At 34.3% G+C, this 15,531-nt stretch overlaps 1 protein-coding gene across 2 annotated transcripts in view; it reads left to right on the plus strand.

Annotated features, from left to right (window-relative positions):
* Hgf (hepatocyte growth factor) overlaps positions 1–15,531 on the plus strand; it is a 64,474-nt gene that overhangs the window by 44,512 nt on the left and 4,431 nt on the right. For both annotated transcript variants that reach the window (XM_005080880.4, XM_005080881.4), the window contains exons 10-17: positions 698–800; positions 3,031–3,164; positions 8,575–8,613; positions 9,499–9,595; positions 11,223–11,297; positions 12,466–12,612; positions 13,117–13,223; positions 13,346–13,491. In XM_005080880.4, coding sequence (XP_005080937.1) covers positions 698–800; positions 3,031–3,164; positions 8,575–8,613; positions 9,499–9,595; positions 11,223–11,297; positions 12,466–12,612; positions 13,117–13,223; positions 13,346–13,491 — 848 coding nt within the window. The remainder of the gene's footprint in view (positions 1–697; positions 801–3,030; positions 3,165–8,574; positions 8,614–9,498; positions 9,596–11,222; positions 11,298–12,465; positions 12,613–13,116; positions 13,224–13,345; positions 13,492–15,531) is intronic.

The following is a 15,531-nucleotide window of genomic DNA, read 5'->3' on the forward strand; positions in this document are numbered from 1 at the left end:
GTTACTCAGTTTCAAAGCCTGGCGGATTTAGCATGTACTGTTATTGTTACATGCGAGGAGAAGTTTTTCCTTTCCCTCACTTAACCAAGTGACCAGATGATGCACCACATTGTCGTCATGTGCCCAGGCTGTCACACTCAGAGGAGGACAAACTATCACCTGTGCAATATTCCTGTCAAGCATCTTCGACTTGATCTCATAACAGAAAATAATCAGGCTGATTGAAACTGAAGAACATTTGTACAGCAGCTGTCTTGGGTGACTCAGGATGTCAACATCACTAGAAACCAAAATCTAAACACAAGTAACTAACTGGAATATATTTTATTATGTTATTTTTGTACATTTTCTGCACAGTGAAACATTTCAAAAGAAAATTCTGGGAATTACAAAAATCACTTTAAAGCTTTTTATTCCCTTCGTGTTCCAAGGAGTCTCCTTTCTGATTTATTTTTATGTAAGAGGTGTTATTTTGGGGGGTGTTCAAATTAATATAAGCATTTACAATTGGAATCAAAACTGGGCTGAAACTAGAGATATTTTAGTATGATATCTTTCTCATCAATTTACACCTAATATTTCTCATTAATTTGCATTAGCTTTTGTTTTAATTATTAATTTTGATGGTTTAATATGTTCAAAAAATGTTTGTTTTATGCTTTACAATAGTGTTGAGTCCTGTGTTTTTTATGTCTAGATTGTTATCGTGGCAATGGGAAAAATTACATGGGCAACTTATCCAAAACAAGGTCTGGACTTACATGCTCAATGTGGGACAAGAATATGGAGGATTTACACCGGTATATAGATTTCTTTCTTCCTACTTCTAAAATGTGATGGTAGTAGTAATTATGTATATTCAAATATACACAGATATTTCCTTCTATTTTTTAGTAGAGGAAGTCAATAGAAATAGTAGATTGAGGCTGGGCGGTGGTGGCACACGCCTTTAATCCCAGCACTTGGGAGGCAGAGACAGGCGGATCTTTGTGAGTTCGAGGCCAGGCTGGACCGACAGCCTCTAAAACAATACAGAGAAACCCTGTCTCGTAAAAAAAAAAAAAAAAAAAAAAGAAAGAAAGAAAGAAAGAAAGAAATAATAGATTGATTCTGTCTATATAACTTAAACCATTGTTCTCTGTCTATAATAAGCCTTTACAGATGTAATTTAATCAGGACACAGTTGTGGAACACTTAGTATTAGATTTGAAATATGATAGATACAGTGGGGAACCAAAAATGTAGAACTGTAGTTTCATGAATTTTCATGGAGGAATCACGTAATATTGACAAAAGCATTATATAACTCAACAAGACAGTATAGTTGCCAGTTCAAGGGTGACAGCATAAGCAAAATTAAGATTAATTGTGGTTTGTGAAATAAAAATAAATAAATGATCTTTTTATAGTCATATTTATATAAAATATCCTCTTGACTACTGAAATTAATTGAAACAAATTTTCTCTAGTACCTGTAATTATAAAACTTTGAAATCAGTACAGAAAAACACTTGTAACTTAAGAAAATATTTATATTTTGAGGAATTATAAATATTGATGTAGGCTATTTTCCTAAAGAAGGTAGTATCCACATGACACTAGAAATAGTATTAGCACTTGTAAAACCACAAAAGAAGACTGACATATAGTTGTTACTTAAAACAGATCACTAGTAAATGCCCCAGAATATATACACAAGAATAAAAGAAAAAGTTAGAATCTCCAATTAAATGCCTGCCACATAGCTTCTTACATCATATTATTTTATCACCATATTATTATATAGAAGATACTTCTACATGTGTATAAGGAATCAAGGTTTCCGGGAAGTTGAACCACTTTACTTCAGGTTGCATTTTATATGTAAAGTTTGTCCCTTCCAAATTATACATCTGTGGCTAACCATTCTTAATTTACTGACATTCGCTTTATTTTTGGTGGACCAATTAAAAGTCACTTCAAGACATTTGGGAGGAAATTAGTGAGTTACTGAGGTTCATAGTAGCATTTGGTTTAAGAATGAAGTACTCAAGGATGATGAAGACAATGGTGATTCAAGAGAGTCTTTGGTTCCAGCACCACCTCTGCTATCTGCAAGTCACGTGACTTACGAAGAGCAGTTTCCCCTTGGATTCTTGGTGTCTCCAAGCATAATAAGTACAGCATTGCCTTAGAGCCTCCTATGTAAGGTTCACTGAAGAGTATACAAGTAACAGCAATATCAGGCATATGGGAAATACACTGTCTTCTGTTTTGATGGGTCTAAAAGTGAACCTGCATCTGGAAGAATGGGCCAAGCTCTTTCCAGTTTTAATTTACACCATGTTTAATTATATTCAAACTAGTGGTAATTAATAACACAAAACATTTATTTACAGGTTTTAGTGACAGTTAGAAGTCACTGTGTAGAACTTGACTTAATATTCCTGATGCAAACGCAAACACAGATGTTGCAAAAATTGGCATAATCTTATAGAATAACTAGTATTTTTTATCTTTAAGTAAAAGTTCATATACAAGTTGGAAAATATTCTTACTTAGGTATCTCTGCCAGAAAACTCTAATTTATTAGTATCATATCAAGGAAAATTTAGAATTTAATTGGAAATTTATTAATAGCTTTCTCATTCATTGTGACAATTATGTTGCTAGTGATGATTTTTATGCATGAGAAAGATGAAAAGGAATTTTACAGTAGCTTGTATTTTCTACATGTTTTATATTGTAATCTTTAATATCTAACTGCTTTGCTTCTAGATAGTGCTTCTCAAAATTGCTTTTTGCATTATAAACATTAAGTAGAAGCAAGGTCACAAAATGTCTCACAATTTTATATATACTAATCATGTAGACTTATTTTCTATTCCCTAAACTTGTAAATTGAAAGTATTCCTCCAAGTTATGAGAGTAGTAGCCAAAGATTTTGTTGAAGATGTATTGAAAGAGGTGTGTCGAGATCATATCTTCTTGTAACATTTTGCTTCTCTCAGCTGGAAAAGACACTTCCTAATGTCTAGCTTGTTTTTATAGTCATATTTTCTGGGAGCCAGATGCGAGCAAGTTGAATAAGAATTATTGCCGGAATCCTGATGATGATGCCCATGGACCTTGGTGCTACACGGGGAATCCTCTTATTCCTTGGGATTATTGCCCTATTTCCCGTTGTAAGTACATGGCACGTTCTTTTTCAGTTGGAATATTTCAAATGTATTGCATCTCCACTAAAACAACTGCTTACTCAGAGCTTACAATAATGTAGCACTCTGCAAATGATTCCAAAAATGATGTTCTCCAGAGAGCAATGCACACAGTCCAGTCTGTCTCCTGTCTATTCTCCTCCCTCCACTCCCATTCCCCTTCCTCACATCCCCTTCTCTTCCCGGACCCCTCCATCACTTCACTTCTAGAATAGAAGCAATTGTGCTTATTTTACAGTGTTCCTACCCTAAGACATTTTCTACTTGGGAGAAACAGGCAGTAAATTGTCCTGAGGTTGTATGTTTGGGGTTAATGATTTATCCCAGCACCCACATCACCTATTCATCTTCTGGCTACAGCAGAGTTCTTAGTGAACATTTTAATTCTGCAAGAGAATTAGAATTAGACTCTCTTTCTGTGAGGAGCCCTGAAATCTTTAGCAAAGTACTAAAGCACATGGAGATTCAACTCTACTTCTCTAAGTGAAAGATAACTTCTTAAAAAGTATTAATGTATAGGTGATAGGTATAAAGTATCATTTGACATGCTTCATAAAAAGTACATGCCGTATATTTCACATTTAATGAAATATACCAATAAATAGAAATGTGGGAATTAAGGAGAAAAAGACAAAATCAGCTTTTTAGAATAAATATAGTTAATAAACAAATTAAAATGAATTATAACCAGCAAGAAAAAGGCTGAAACTTCAGGAAAAACCATTTCTATTTTGGGTTGTGAGCCTAGCCTTTAACGGCTGAGCCATCTCTCCAGCCTAAGGAAAAACCATTTCTAAACATCAGATGGCAAATGGTGAAAATGATTGCTAGTACTCCTCATTAGTGATGAGCAACACTGCTGTCCCAGTGCTACACGGCTGTGTGTAGTGGGAAATCCTGTCCAGAAGCCAACTTAGGTAAATGTATCAAAAGCAACAATAATACATAGGTGATTGTACTTCAAACATTTTCAGGTAGGCAGCTTCGTGCATGTAGGACGCTTAGTTCCCCTGATGTATTTACTGGTGGCCAGAAACAACATTTTCTCCACCAGTCCTGAAAATAAGAAACACTTTTGAACATTTATAGTGTCTCATCACTAAGGAGATCGTTACAAATGAAATTGACTGATATATGTGTATGCATGTATGTATTATGTATTACGTATGTATACATATATGTGTGTACATATATATATTTATGCATTGAAACAAATATGCTGTGTATACTTTATTGAGTAAAAATGGAAGTTAGAAAACAGGTGGTAAGAGAATGTTTTTCCAATCTTTCAGCATCTGTATGTTTATAGCATGCAGATCTGCTACATCACTTTAAAAGGTCCCACTTTGAGGGGTGGGGAGGTGGCTTGGTGGATATAAGCATATACATCTCTTGCAGAGGACCAGGACCTCAGTGGATGTTCAAGACTACCTTTAATTCTAAGACTAAGTAAATTTGTCACCTCTCACCATCTTGGGCATCAGCGCTACCTACCCCCTAAAAAAACAAACATATACTGAATTTAAAAAATAAATGTTTTAAAAAGATTGTAGTTTTGTAATTTCAGTAAGAATTTTATTTTAAAAATATTTTTCTTGTTAGACAAATCAGAAGTACTTTAAGAATAGCTGCAAAAAACAATTCACTTTAAGACTATTCCAGGATGGATAAGAAAATACAAGTTCTTTTCTGAACAAGGTTGATCACCTGAGTTCAATGCCCAGGTACCACGGTGGAGGGAAAGGACCAACTCCTGAACATTGTCCTCTGTTCCTCCTGTGTGCACTGTGGTGTGTGTGTGCCCTCCCACATAATTACGTATATATACATAGACACACACAGTTAATAAAACTAAAAACAAACCATTGCACCAAAGAAACAATGCCTTTTAAAAGTGTTATGCAAATACACTAATGTTGAATTAGAGAATTTTTCTTGAGTTACCCAGAAACGCAATCTTGTTTCATGAAATAGAGAAATTAGTTCCAATAATAAGCGAATTCCTAGTATAATTGGAAATAAGTTACATTTTTGTTATTATATTTTTATTTCCTTTGGTTACAGTCTTTTAAGTTAATTGGTCTTTTCCAATTACATTTTTCCTGATTATTGATTTCATATATCCTAAAATATTCTCCCACATAAGATAACTTCCATGTTTCAACACTAAAACAAATCTAATTTCCTAGAGTCTAGGATAAAAAAGAATTTTTAAATTATTAAAATTGAGATATTTCATCTTTTTGTAGCTCTGGGGGTCAAACCCAAAGTTTTAATGCTTCTGCTCTCACAGTTCTGCTGGCACTCTCCCCACGACTCTCTTTTGTGAGCGTTCATATTACTTCATTGCAGTTTATGTGAATATGGCTAAGATTGATAAAGGCTTATATAGTACACAGCCATGGAAGGATAAAGAAAAATTACCTGCCTTTCAAAGTAGATCATAGTAATTTCCCTGTTAAGTCTAGCTTAACCTTGAATAAATGTATAGATCAGCGGAAGGAGGGTTTGTGGCTTGATTCATAAGCTTAAGGTAGGCAGGACTCATGATTTTCAGATTTTCAAAAACAGATACTCAGTGGACTTCTGCAAACCAAAATTCAGCAAGATGCTGTTGCAAAATGCCAGTGTGTTGTTGGTGTTGATTTAAAAACTTTTACCAATAACTCACATTTATTTCAATGTGTACTGAACATTAATTGCAATAAGTATTTTTACACTGTCATTTTTCCAACTTATATTTATAGCCAGGATTTATTTACATTTTCTCCCTGTTGAAAGGATAATACAATTTATCTTTAGGAGATTTGAGTTCTTATTATTTATTTAACCTCAGAGACAATATTCATCATTTTTGCACTCTCACAAAACATGTGAAGATTTGTATTCTTTAAAATCACCAAATAGTATCTAGCATATATTGTGGTATGACATTTATCAAATGGGTAATAACAAAGAAATGGCTATACGTTTTGTGTACATATATGCACACACATTTGATGTATTTTACAAAAACTATAGGTTATTGAGAGTGTAGTAGTTGATTTCAATTCAGATTTCACAAGTAGAAAACCAGTTGTACAGCTCTAAGTCAAACTAATCATCCTACTTTTGATATGTATTCTGCAGTTTCAAAATTCTAAAATGAAAGTAACAATTTTACTGGACTGGTACGAATAGAATCTGTAAAAACAAAAACTGTATTTACTCATTCTTTTGTAATGTTTATTGTTCTGCTATTATATACAAATGCTTATACAACAAGCAAGTAGTACAAAATTATCTATACATTGTTTCTTTTCCTCAAGTGCTTTACATTATGGAGGAAACAAAAATTAAAAACTATAATCATGTTGTAAATATATATTCATATTAATATATAAAATGATGATAATATGGATGTTTGGATGGAGACATAAGATGTATTCGTAATCTTTTGAATTTTAGCCACAAAATTTAACTATAGAAAATGAGGTTTCTTCATGTTTTCTGTAAGAGCCCATAAACTATAGTTCTAAGTCTGTTCAGAGGTATACATGCAAACACACACACACACACACACACACACACACACACGCACACACAGAGAGAGAGAGAGAGAAAAAAACACATTGCCAATTTTTTGTAAGTAAAGCTTTTATAATTTATGAAATTATAAAATCGTTTCCTTCATATTTATGTTGAATCATGGAAACAAGATTTACAGTATCCATAGGTCAGATTTGAGTTGTGAGGCAGGTGGAGAAAGGAATGCCAAAGAAAGAGATATGTGGCTAGTATACAAGAAGGAGGTAGAAATACCCAGAGAACAGTTTCTCAGTGTTTTTCTTACAGTATGCACCAAAAGAACTTACCATGTTCAAACAAACCCAGAAAATGAAATCCCCAGAATCTATCTGGTTTTACATAACACTTAAGTTTATTTTTAAGTTTGAGAATACTGAACTAGAGTAATCAAAATAACTCTTAATTATTGTTAAGCCATTAATTACTAAAACTTCAGATATAAGATTCCTTTAAATCTTTCAAACTAAATAAAGATACATCTATGAAGTTATGTAACATCACATTTAATGTGGAATTAACTATGGAAAGAATATCTTAATCTTTGTTTTGACAATGTGAAGGGATGACTATCAAATTACTCAAACATCTGAAGTAATTAATCAGAGTAGACCAACCCATATCTTTTTCTGTGTTAGTGACTATACATGAAATCAGTGCTTGATTCCTTTTATTAAGGACTGAAAAATCTATGTCTCAGAAGACTGCAAGGGAACACCCTCACATAAAGTAATGAAGAAATTTATGTTTGCTTGTATCTTTATTCACCTATAGTATCTCAATCTGGAACACGAACATAAATAAAAACCCTTTAGTGTGCATTAATTCTCTCAAGTACTCTCATAAATAACAATCACATTTACATTCCAAAGGTGTCTATGTGTCATTATTGTTTTGTTGCTAGATTATCTGAGCTCAGGGCATTTCCAGGGATTAACGGCCAGCTGGGTCTAAACCGTGCCTGGCTGAACTCTATGCCATTAATTCTGAAGAGTTAAGACATTAAGCCCCAGGAAATGTCTTGTGTTTCATTCATTGCTGTTCAAGTACTTCCAACATCCTAGCATCCTTTAAGCCTTTCTTTATGCAGCAATTAAACCCCAGTAGAGAGTTCAAGGAAAAGGAATAAGTCATGAGAGTTCAGGTAGAGTTATGTGTATATATCCAGTGTTTTCTTTTTACCATAATTTTTTTCAAACATCTGGAAAAGCTAACTTCTGGCACATTCTATCAACAAAAATAATTATTTACCCCCATTTTTGCAGAGATGACATTAATTTCTATTTTCTAAGTTCTTGCATAGGTTTACAAAGCATGTGCAGTTTCAATTATCTTCAATCAAGTATAAATAAAAGTAGATTTAAGAAAAAAAGCGAGCAGTTCAAATTGCAGTGAAAATAAAACAGTCAGTCTACATAGTCTCTGCTCAAACAATATTGAACATGAATGCTAGTGTATAGAATGGCCTTGGTGTACAGTACTGAATATCTTACAGAATGAGGTAGTCTGTAGCTCCTGTTTGGAATCCAGTCTGTTAAAGGCCATGAAGTTACACATACCTGGAACCTACAGAGTCACAAAGACGACCTACTCACATTATGTAGTGCCAAGAGGCAGGTACTCACAATGGTAAATGGGGAAGGGGTCAGAGTTATTCAGAAAATATCTATTGCATTTGTGACTTTTTTTGATGTCAATAATGTTAGGAAATTATTCACTGTTAGTGAATTAAATGTCATGCCATGGATTGATTTTATATAGAAGAATAAGTATGCATGAAATATAATATGTATCATAATATTCATTTCTACAGGTGAAGGCGATACCACACCTACAATTGTCAATTTGGACCGTGAGTAATATTCAAAATATAAAATACAATTGACACTCTATATGTCACAAATTATTTCAAATTATCTTCATAGAATAAAGAAAGGAAAAAAGTTACCAATAAATCTGTTTATATTAAAAGTATTTACCACTATAATAGCACCCCCTCTAAAGTCAATGTATTTTCTTTCCATTTTATCTTTAAATTATTGTGTATGTATGTGTGTCTGTAAGGGAGTAAGTGTAGCTCAAGGAGATCAGAAGATGGCGTCAAATGTCCTGGGGCTGGTGGCAGGTCACCTGAAGTAGGTACTAGGAACTGAAAGAGCTGCATTTCTATTTGACTTCGTATTAAAATGTGTATTTCCTGACTACACACATGAAATAGTCAGAAGAACGCATATGACTTTGAAAACAGTATTTACACACTTTTCATTTGGGGAACAGCATATGTAATGGATCACATTTAATGTACACCACCCTCCAAGAGACATGAGAATCCTAAAGGCAGAAATCAAGAGGCCAGGTTTTGGGCAGTTCCCTAGATTCTGGATTCTGTTCACCCTTAAGGCTCTTCCCCAGTCCTGGTGTCTGTTAGGTAAGAGATGGCTGTATCTGAGATAGTGACTTCAGGCTCAGAATAAGGGTCTGGTGAGGCACTTGAGTTTTGTTTGTTTGTTTTTTTCACATACACATAGGCAGGAAAGAAGTTATTCAAGAATTTTGTTTATGAAAAATGGGGATGGCAAATACCATGGGCCTGATAAACCACTGTGGTCCTTCTCCAAAATGTTGTTTCAGTACAGTCACACTAGTTACATCTGTCTAGCTTTACCATAGAACTTAACAAAAGTAAGTCACTGAGCAATGCCTTGACAACATGTTTTATGTGTTTTTTTTTTTTTAGATCCTGTAATATCCTGCGCCAAAACAAAACAACTGAGAGTTGTAAATGGCATTCCGACACGAACAAATGTAGGATGGATGGTTAGTCTGAAATACAGGTAATTATGATCAGTAATCACAATATTACGAATATTTGCAAAAGCATATTTTCAGTTTAAGATTGCAAGAAGACTGTGCCCTATACAAGACAGTACTGGGAATCAAGAACTGATTTGTGTCCTTCCAAATGGCATACTGGATTTTATAATATGTACACATGGTAATCTTTGTAAGTTTTGACAGTTTCCATTAATACTGATTCTATGTGACACTGGTTCTGATGAACTGAAAGAAAATGGCACAAAAGACCTATTTATAGCTTAATGTTACCATGATAGCTATTAATTTTCAAATCTAGGATATTTTAAATTTATGTTCCAAGATGTTTACACATAATCACAGAAATGATGTTTTTAGTGTCCAACACCACTGAAATGAAAAATACAATTTTAAAGTGTTTTATTATGGAAATCAGTTTCCTATTATAATAATTGTGTGTTTTGGATTTTGATAATCAGCTTGGATACAGAGGTTTTAATATGTCTATTTCTCAAAGGTCCTAAGAATTATTAATATGATCTGTGTAAAATCAATATGCAAGTTATATAAAAAAGTGTTTAGAACTGTGTCATAAAAATCAAATATCTGACTTACATTATTCATATTCTATTCATATTAGTCCACAGAGCCTTTTCAATCCACGTTCTTAGTAACCACAGCTGTTTGGCTATTTTTCCAAAACACACACTGAAGGGAATAGAACTTATGGCTCAATATATACTATCATCCTCCTGTGTGGTAAGCCATAAATAACTGTCCCTTCAGCTGAGAGTTTCAAGTGTTGCCCTCTGAAGCCCTGAGCAGCTGTTCTCCTTGGAAATGTGACTTGTGGAAAACTGTAGTCTTTTCATATTTCTGCCAAAAAAAGAAATGGATTTACAGATTTTGGAAATCGTCATCTAAATGCAATAGTTCTTATTCTTCTGTACAAATATTTGAAAATTTTCTAGATGATTTATCTTGAAAAATTATTTTACTTTCATACGTGAAGAACTATGGTAGAGATCTTACAATTAACAAATTTATCCAAACCCAGTGGCTTTTCTATCACATCAAAACTAAATAGTGAGGTTGGAAGGATAGTTCAGTGTAGAACACTTTCTTAGTGTGTGCAAGACATTTGGCATATTCAGGACCCCATACAAAGCAAAACCCAAAACTACTAAATAATGGTCGAGGAAAAAGGGAATGGCATAAAAGTAAAAAATAAAATAAGGCATGGCTACCACTGGATAGTTTTTCAGAGTTGTTTAATGAAATCTCAAATTACCATTTTCATAATTAAATGCTCAACTTTAAATAGTACAATTTTATTCATTTAACTTATTCTATATTTGCAGCATTATTGTAGATGGTCATACACATGAATGAACGCATTGGGTGTATAGTGACTCTATTTTTTATTGTAAACTCAAAGCCCTAAAATTTGGTCACACTGTGAAAGCAAGCATGGATGCCATACTACACAAATACCACCATCAGACAAAAACACTGCTGTGTGTTGTTCTGAGTAGATGGTTTTCATTCTTCTTGATGATTCACTTATTTTTTTCACTAGCTGGCAGGCAATTTTTGTTTTTTTGTCTTTCTGTAACGGTGTTACTTGTTTTTTTCCTCTTTTCACAGAAATAAACATATCTGTGGAGGATCCTTGATAAAGGAAAGTTGGATCCTTACTGCGAGGCAATGTTTTCCTGCCAGGTGAGGTGGTTTTTTTATGTTGTTGTTGTTTTGTTTTTTGTTCATTTGTTTTTCAAGACACGGATTCTTTGATGCTTTGGAGACTGTCCTAGAATTAACTTTTGTAGACTAGGCTGGTCTCGAACTCATAGAGTGCTGGGATTAAAGGTGTGTGCCTCCACTGCCCAGTAATAAGGTGGTTTTAAATCAGCATTTGTTTGGGGGCATTTCAATACAGCTTCTATTCTGATTTTGTAATTTAGCATTGTTACAGGATCTTATCAGGACAAGTGAACCATTTTGTTATTTTAAATTAAAAATAAGGTGTGTGTGTGTACTTGACATGGCTTGCATGTTTAGGTAAGAACTGACTTGTGGGAGTCAATTCTCCCCTTCTACCAAGTGGATGTCAGCAATCAGATTCACGTCATCAGGCTTGGCCACAAGCGTGTTTATCTACTGAGTCATCTCGTCAGTCCTTCCTTCTCAAATCTGATTATAAAAGTTTGGCTTTGCTGATAGTTTCATATTTAGTGCTCATTCAGTATTTAGTGGTCATTCAGCTAGCTTTTCTTTTTTTTCATGATTGATCTAGGTCTCACTTGGGAAAATATTTCTTTGAATTATGTAAATAAAGCCATGTCCCAACTTCCTACATGCACTTGATGATTCTAGAGAGGAATACTTCCGATGACCAGCAGGCTTCCTCGCATCTTTTTGTGTGTAGAGACAGCTTTAGGACCAACTTGGGAATAATTTCAAAGGCAGTGACATCAGCAAGGATAAGGAGGCTGTGCTTAGAGATTACTTTTTAATTCTCTTCATACCACATGGTTTTTGTGAAAATCTTCAACCTTAGCAATAAACCAAATATGTACATAGTTGAGAGTAAACAAAATTTATATGCAAATTATAATTCATATAAAGAACACGGGGATTTTATAACAGATGTCTTTTTTTTAATATGAAGTATAATGAAACATGTTATAAACATAATAGCCTTAGGATTTCTGCAAGCTTTCTCTGCATTAATAACTCTGTGGTGTTCAGAATCTCCCTAATAAATGTGTTGTTACTTATTATGCTTTGGCTCAAACTTTAATGTAGGTGTTTATCCTTATAAGTTAAATGGAAATAAATAATAATCTATACATATATGCCATAGTTTGCATTTTAATTTTCTACTTAGAAACAAAGACTTGAAAGATTATGAAGCTTGGCTTGGAATTCATGATGTCCATGGCAGAGGGGAGGAGAAGCGCAAACAGGTCCTCAACATTTCCCAGCTGGTCTATGGACCGGAAGGCTCAGATCTGGTATTGCTGAAACTTGCTCGGTCAGTTACTAGACAAGAGTTTTTATTTTAGTGGAAACTTAATTTCCCAAAACATTGTTTTTAAGTTGAGTTTCTTTTTGTCTTGCATGCAGTTTTCTTATTATCTCATATGTTATAGGAATATATTTATGTGTGCATGTGTATGTATGTGGATGTTTATTAGAAAGTGGCATCATATGACTTTCAGATAGCGATAAGTGAGTTTGGTACAATAGTCTTACAACCTTAAAATTGAAGCTTAATAGCAAGTATTTGACTCCTTAGAAAAAAAATCAAGGTAATTTTTTGCATGGTGAGCATTTATTGCAGACTTTTACTAGCAAACATCTCTTTCTGCTATAACTTACCCCAGACTTTGTCCTATAAATTAATTAGGTACTCTTTGTTCCTATTGTTTTAATACCTAGGATTCCCTTGCATCTTAGTATTGTGCACGGCATTGCATGTGCATGTTTCTGTAGAGTTTTATCCCACAGAGTGCTCACACTGTATTTTGTCTTTCAGGCCTGCGGTCCTGGATGACTTTGTCAGTACAATTGATTTACCCAATTATGGCTGCACAATACCTGAAAAGACTACTTGCAGTGTTTATGGCTGGGGCTACACTGGATGTAAGCTAATTTATAAGACACGGGGAATAGAAGAATATTTTAACACAGAAAACCTTCCTATTTCTTGCTTTCCTTGCCTTTACTCGCTGCTTATTAACTGTGTGATTTCCATGCTGCCCTAGTGATCAACTCGGACGGTTTACTACGAGTGGCACATCTGTATATTATGGGGAATGAGAGATGCCGTCAGCATCATCAAGGGAAGGTGACTCTGAGTGAGTCTGAACTGTGTGCTGGAGCTGAAAAGATTGGATCAGGGCCATGTGAGGTAAAATAAAAAAAGTTGTTTAATAAAAGCAAGTCTATTATTGGAGGCTGAAGCAAGAAGATTCTAAGCTCTTGGCAAGAGTCTGCCTTAAAAACCAAAGTAAAATCAAGTGTCTTAAAAGTCAATGCCATAGTTTCTTGGGTATTTTCTGTTTGTCTTTGTCAAATCCTAATATTTATATGCCAACCCTTTCCTAGAGAATGGAAGTGTAGAAAAAAAACTTTTTAATTTTTGTTCGTTACTTTTAATTGACTAGTGAGCCAGCCCATGCTTCATTCACAAAACATAGTCAAGTCATTTGTCTCTTAAAAAAATACTATGTAAACTGCAGAAGTCTCAGAGGAAGCTGTGATGGTTAGAAGTATGCAAGCTAGTCTTCTAGTGCTTTTATAAATTGATTCATCTTCATGAGTCCCTGGGTGAACTCTACTGGTGATGTTGGGAGATACATGCTTGATTTGAAGTTCTTAAGGGTGCTGTGGGTAGGGTGTTTATATTTCTAATGATATTTTGTAAGTGACTTTAATAGTGTGATTATTTTCATGTTTTAAGCAAATGTTCCTACAACTTGGCATGGTTCTCATTCTTGTTTTACACAGACAGGCTGCTACGTTATCATTTTAGATAGATTTTGAATATGAGAAGCATATTCTTCAATCCTCATAGTTGTGGGATGCTAGAATACTCTGTGTAGTGAATTCAATAATAGTGTGATATTGATATGTAAAAGAATGTATTACTAAATTTAGAATATAAGCACACTAAAATGTATGTATGGCATATACATATTTCTCTGGAATTTTATTCCCGACAAGTATGTGCTTATTGAGTTATGGGGGTTTTTAGATAAATTCAGAAAGGGTTGGTTTGTTTCTAGACAGTGAGCATTATTATGGTATAGTGAGAAGAATAATTAATAAGGAAAAAAGATAATTTTTAAACCCAAGACCTCAGGAGTTTGAAAACAGGAAGGGCTGTGGAATCCTCTAAAGGGAAATATAGGCGCTTCCCTTGCTACAGCACCCATCGTGTGGTAACGTGCAGAATTGCCTTCACCACCATTATCTATCTGTACAGTTTTAGTTTCCCTAATTTACCCCTGTCAACCCTTGTTTACGATTTCTGAAGTCATGGAGAAGAGTTAGCTCCACATCACTTTCATACCTTCCATAGAGACAGTTGCCATTCCAAAGACTCACATATTCACATAAGACCTTTCCCTCCTCGTCACCCTTTCTCTGCTCATTCCTCCTTTCTCCCAGCCTCTTTGCATCTGTCATTTGGTTATTTTACCCATCATGAATATTTGAAGAGAATGACCATACATTTCTATAAGGTTGAAGTGGCAGAGCATCTGCACAAAGTCTCCAAAGAAAGTCATTTTGAAAGTGCCTGTCAGTAATCAATGGCATATTATTTAAACCTCAATTTTATTCCATTATGTGGGTTGGTATATAAAGGGTGTCTTTAGAAAAAGGACCTCTGTACTGAGTGACATTTTATATCAGGTCTATCTTAATTTCCCTATCAAAGAATATGTCACTGTCTCCTTCTTTCTGCCCACAATACAGAAATAACTTTTGCAACAACATTTATTTAATTTTTTAAATTGCATCACTTTTAGTGGAAAATGAAGATAATCTCAAACATTCTTATTTACATAAGGATGCCCAAAGCTAGCCACTGTGTTTTTTTATGTGTATGCATGAGTGCTTGAATGCTTATATGTACACCATATGCATGCTTGGTGCCCTTGGAAGCCAGAATAGGTTGTCAGGTTCCCAGTAGCTGGAGTTACAGGCAATTGTAACCCACCTTCTATGGGTTGTGGGAACCAATCATGGGTTCTCTGATAGTGTCCTCTTAAGCACAGAAAAATCATTCCAGCTCTGTACTGTATTCTTAAGAGGCTGCATGGCACATAAAAAATGGTACAGTACAGTGGTCACAGTTATCTATACAAAGATGTATAGTATGAATACATGAATATTTATATAGTTAACATTTGTGTATTAATATGTATATATTGTGTATACACCA

Source organism: Mesocricetus auratus, unplaced genomic scaffold (genome assembly GCF_017639785.1).
Source record: "Mesocricetus auratus isolate SY011 unplaced genomic scaffold, BCM_Maur_2.0 Super-Scaffold_100043, whole genome shotgun sequence".
In the NCBI taxonomy this organism is placed as follows: Eukaryota; Metazoa; Chordata; class Mammalia; order Rodentia; family Cricetidae; genus Mesocricetus; species Mesocricetus auratus.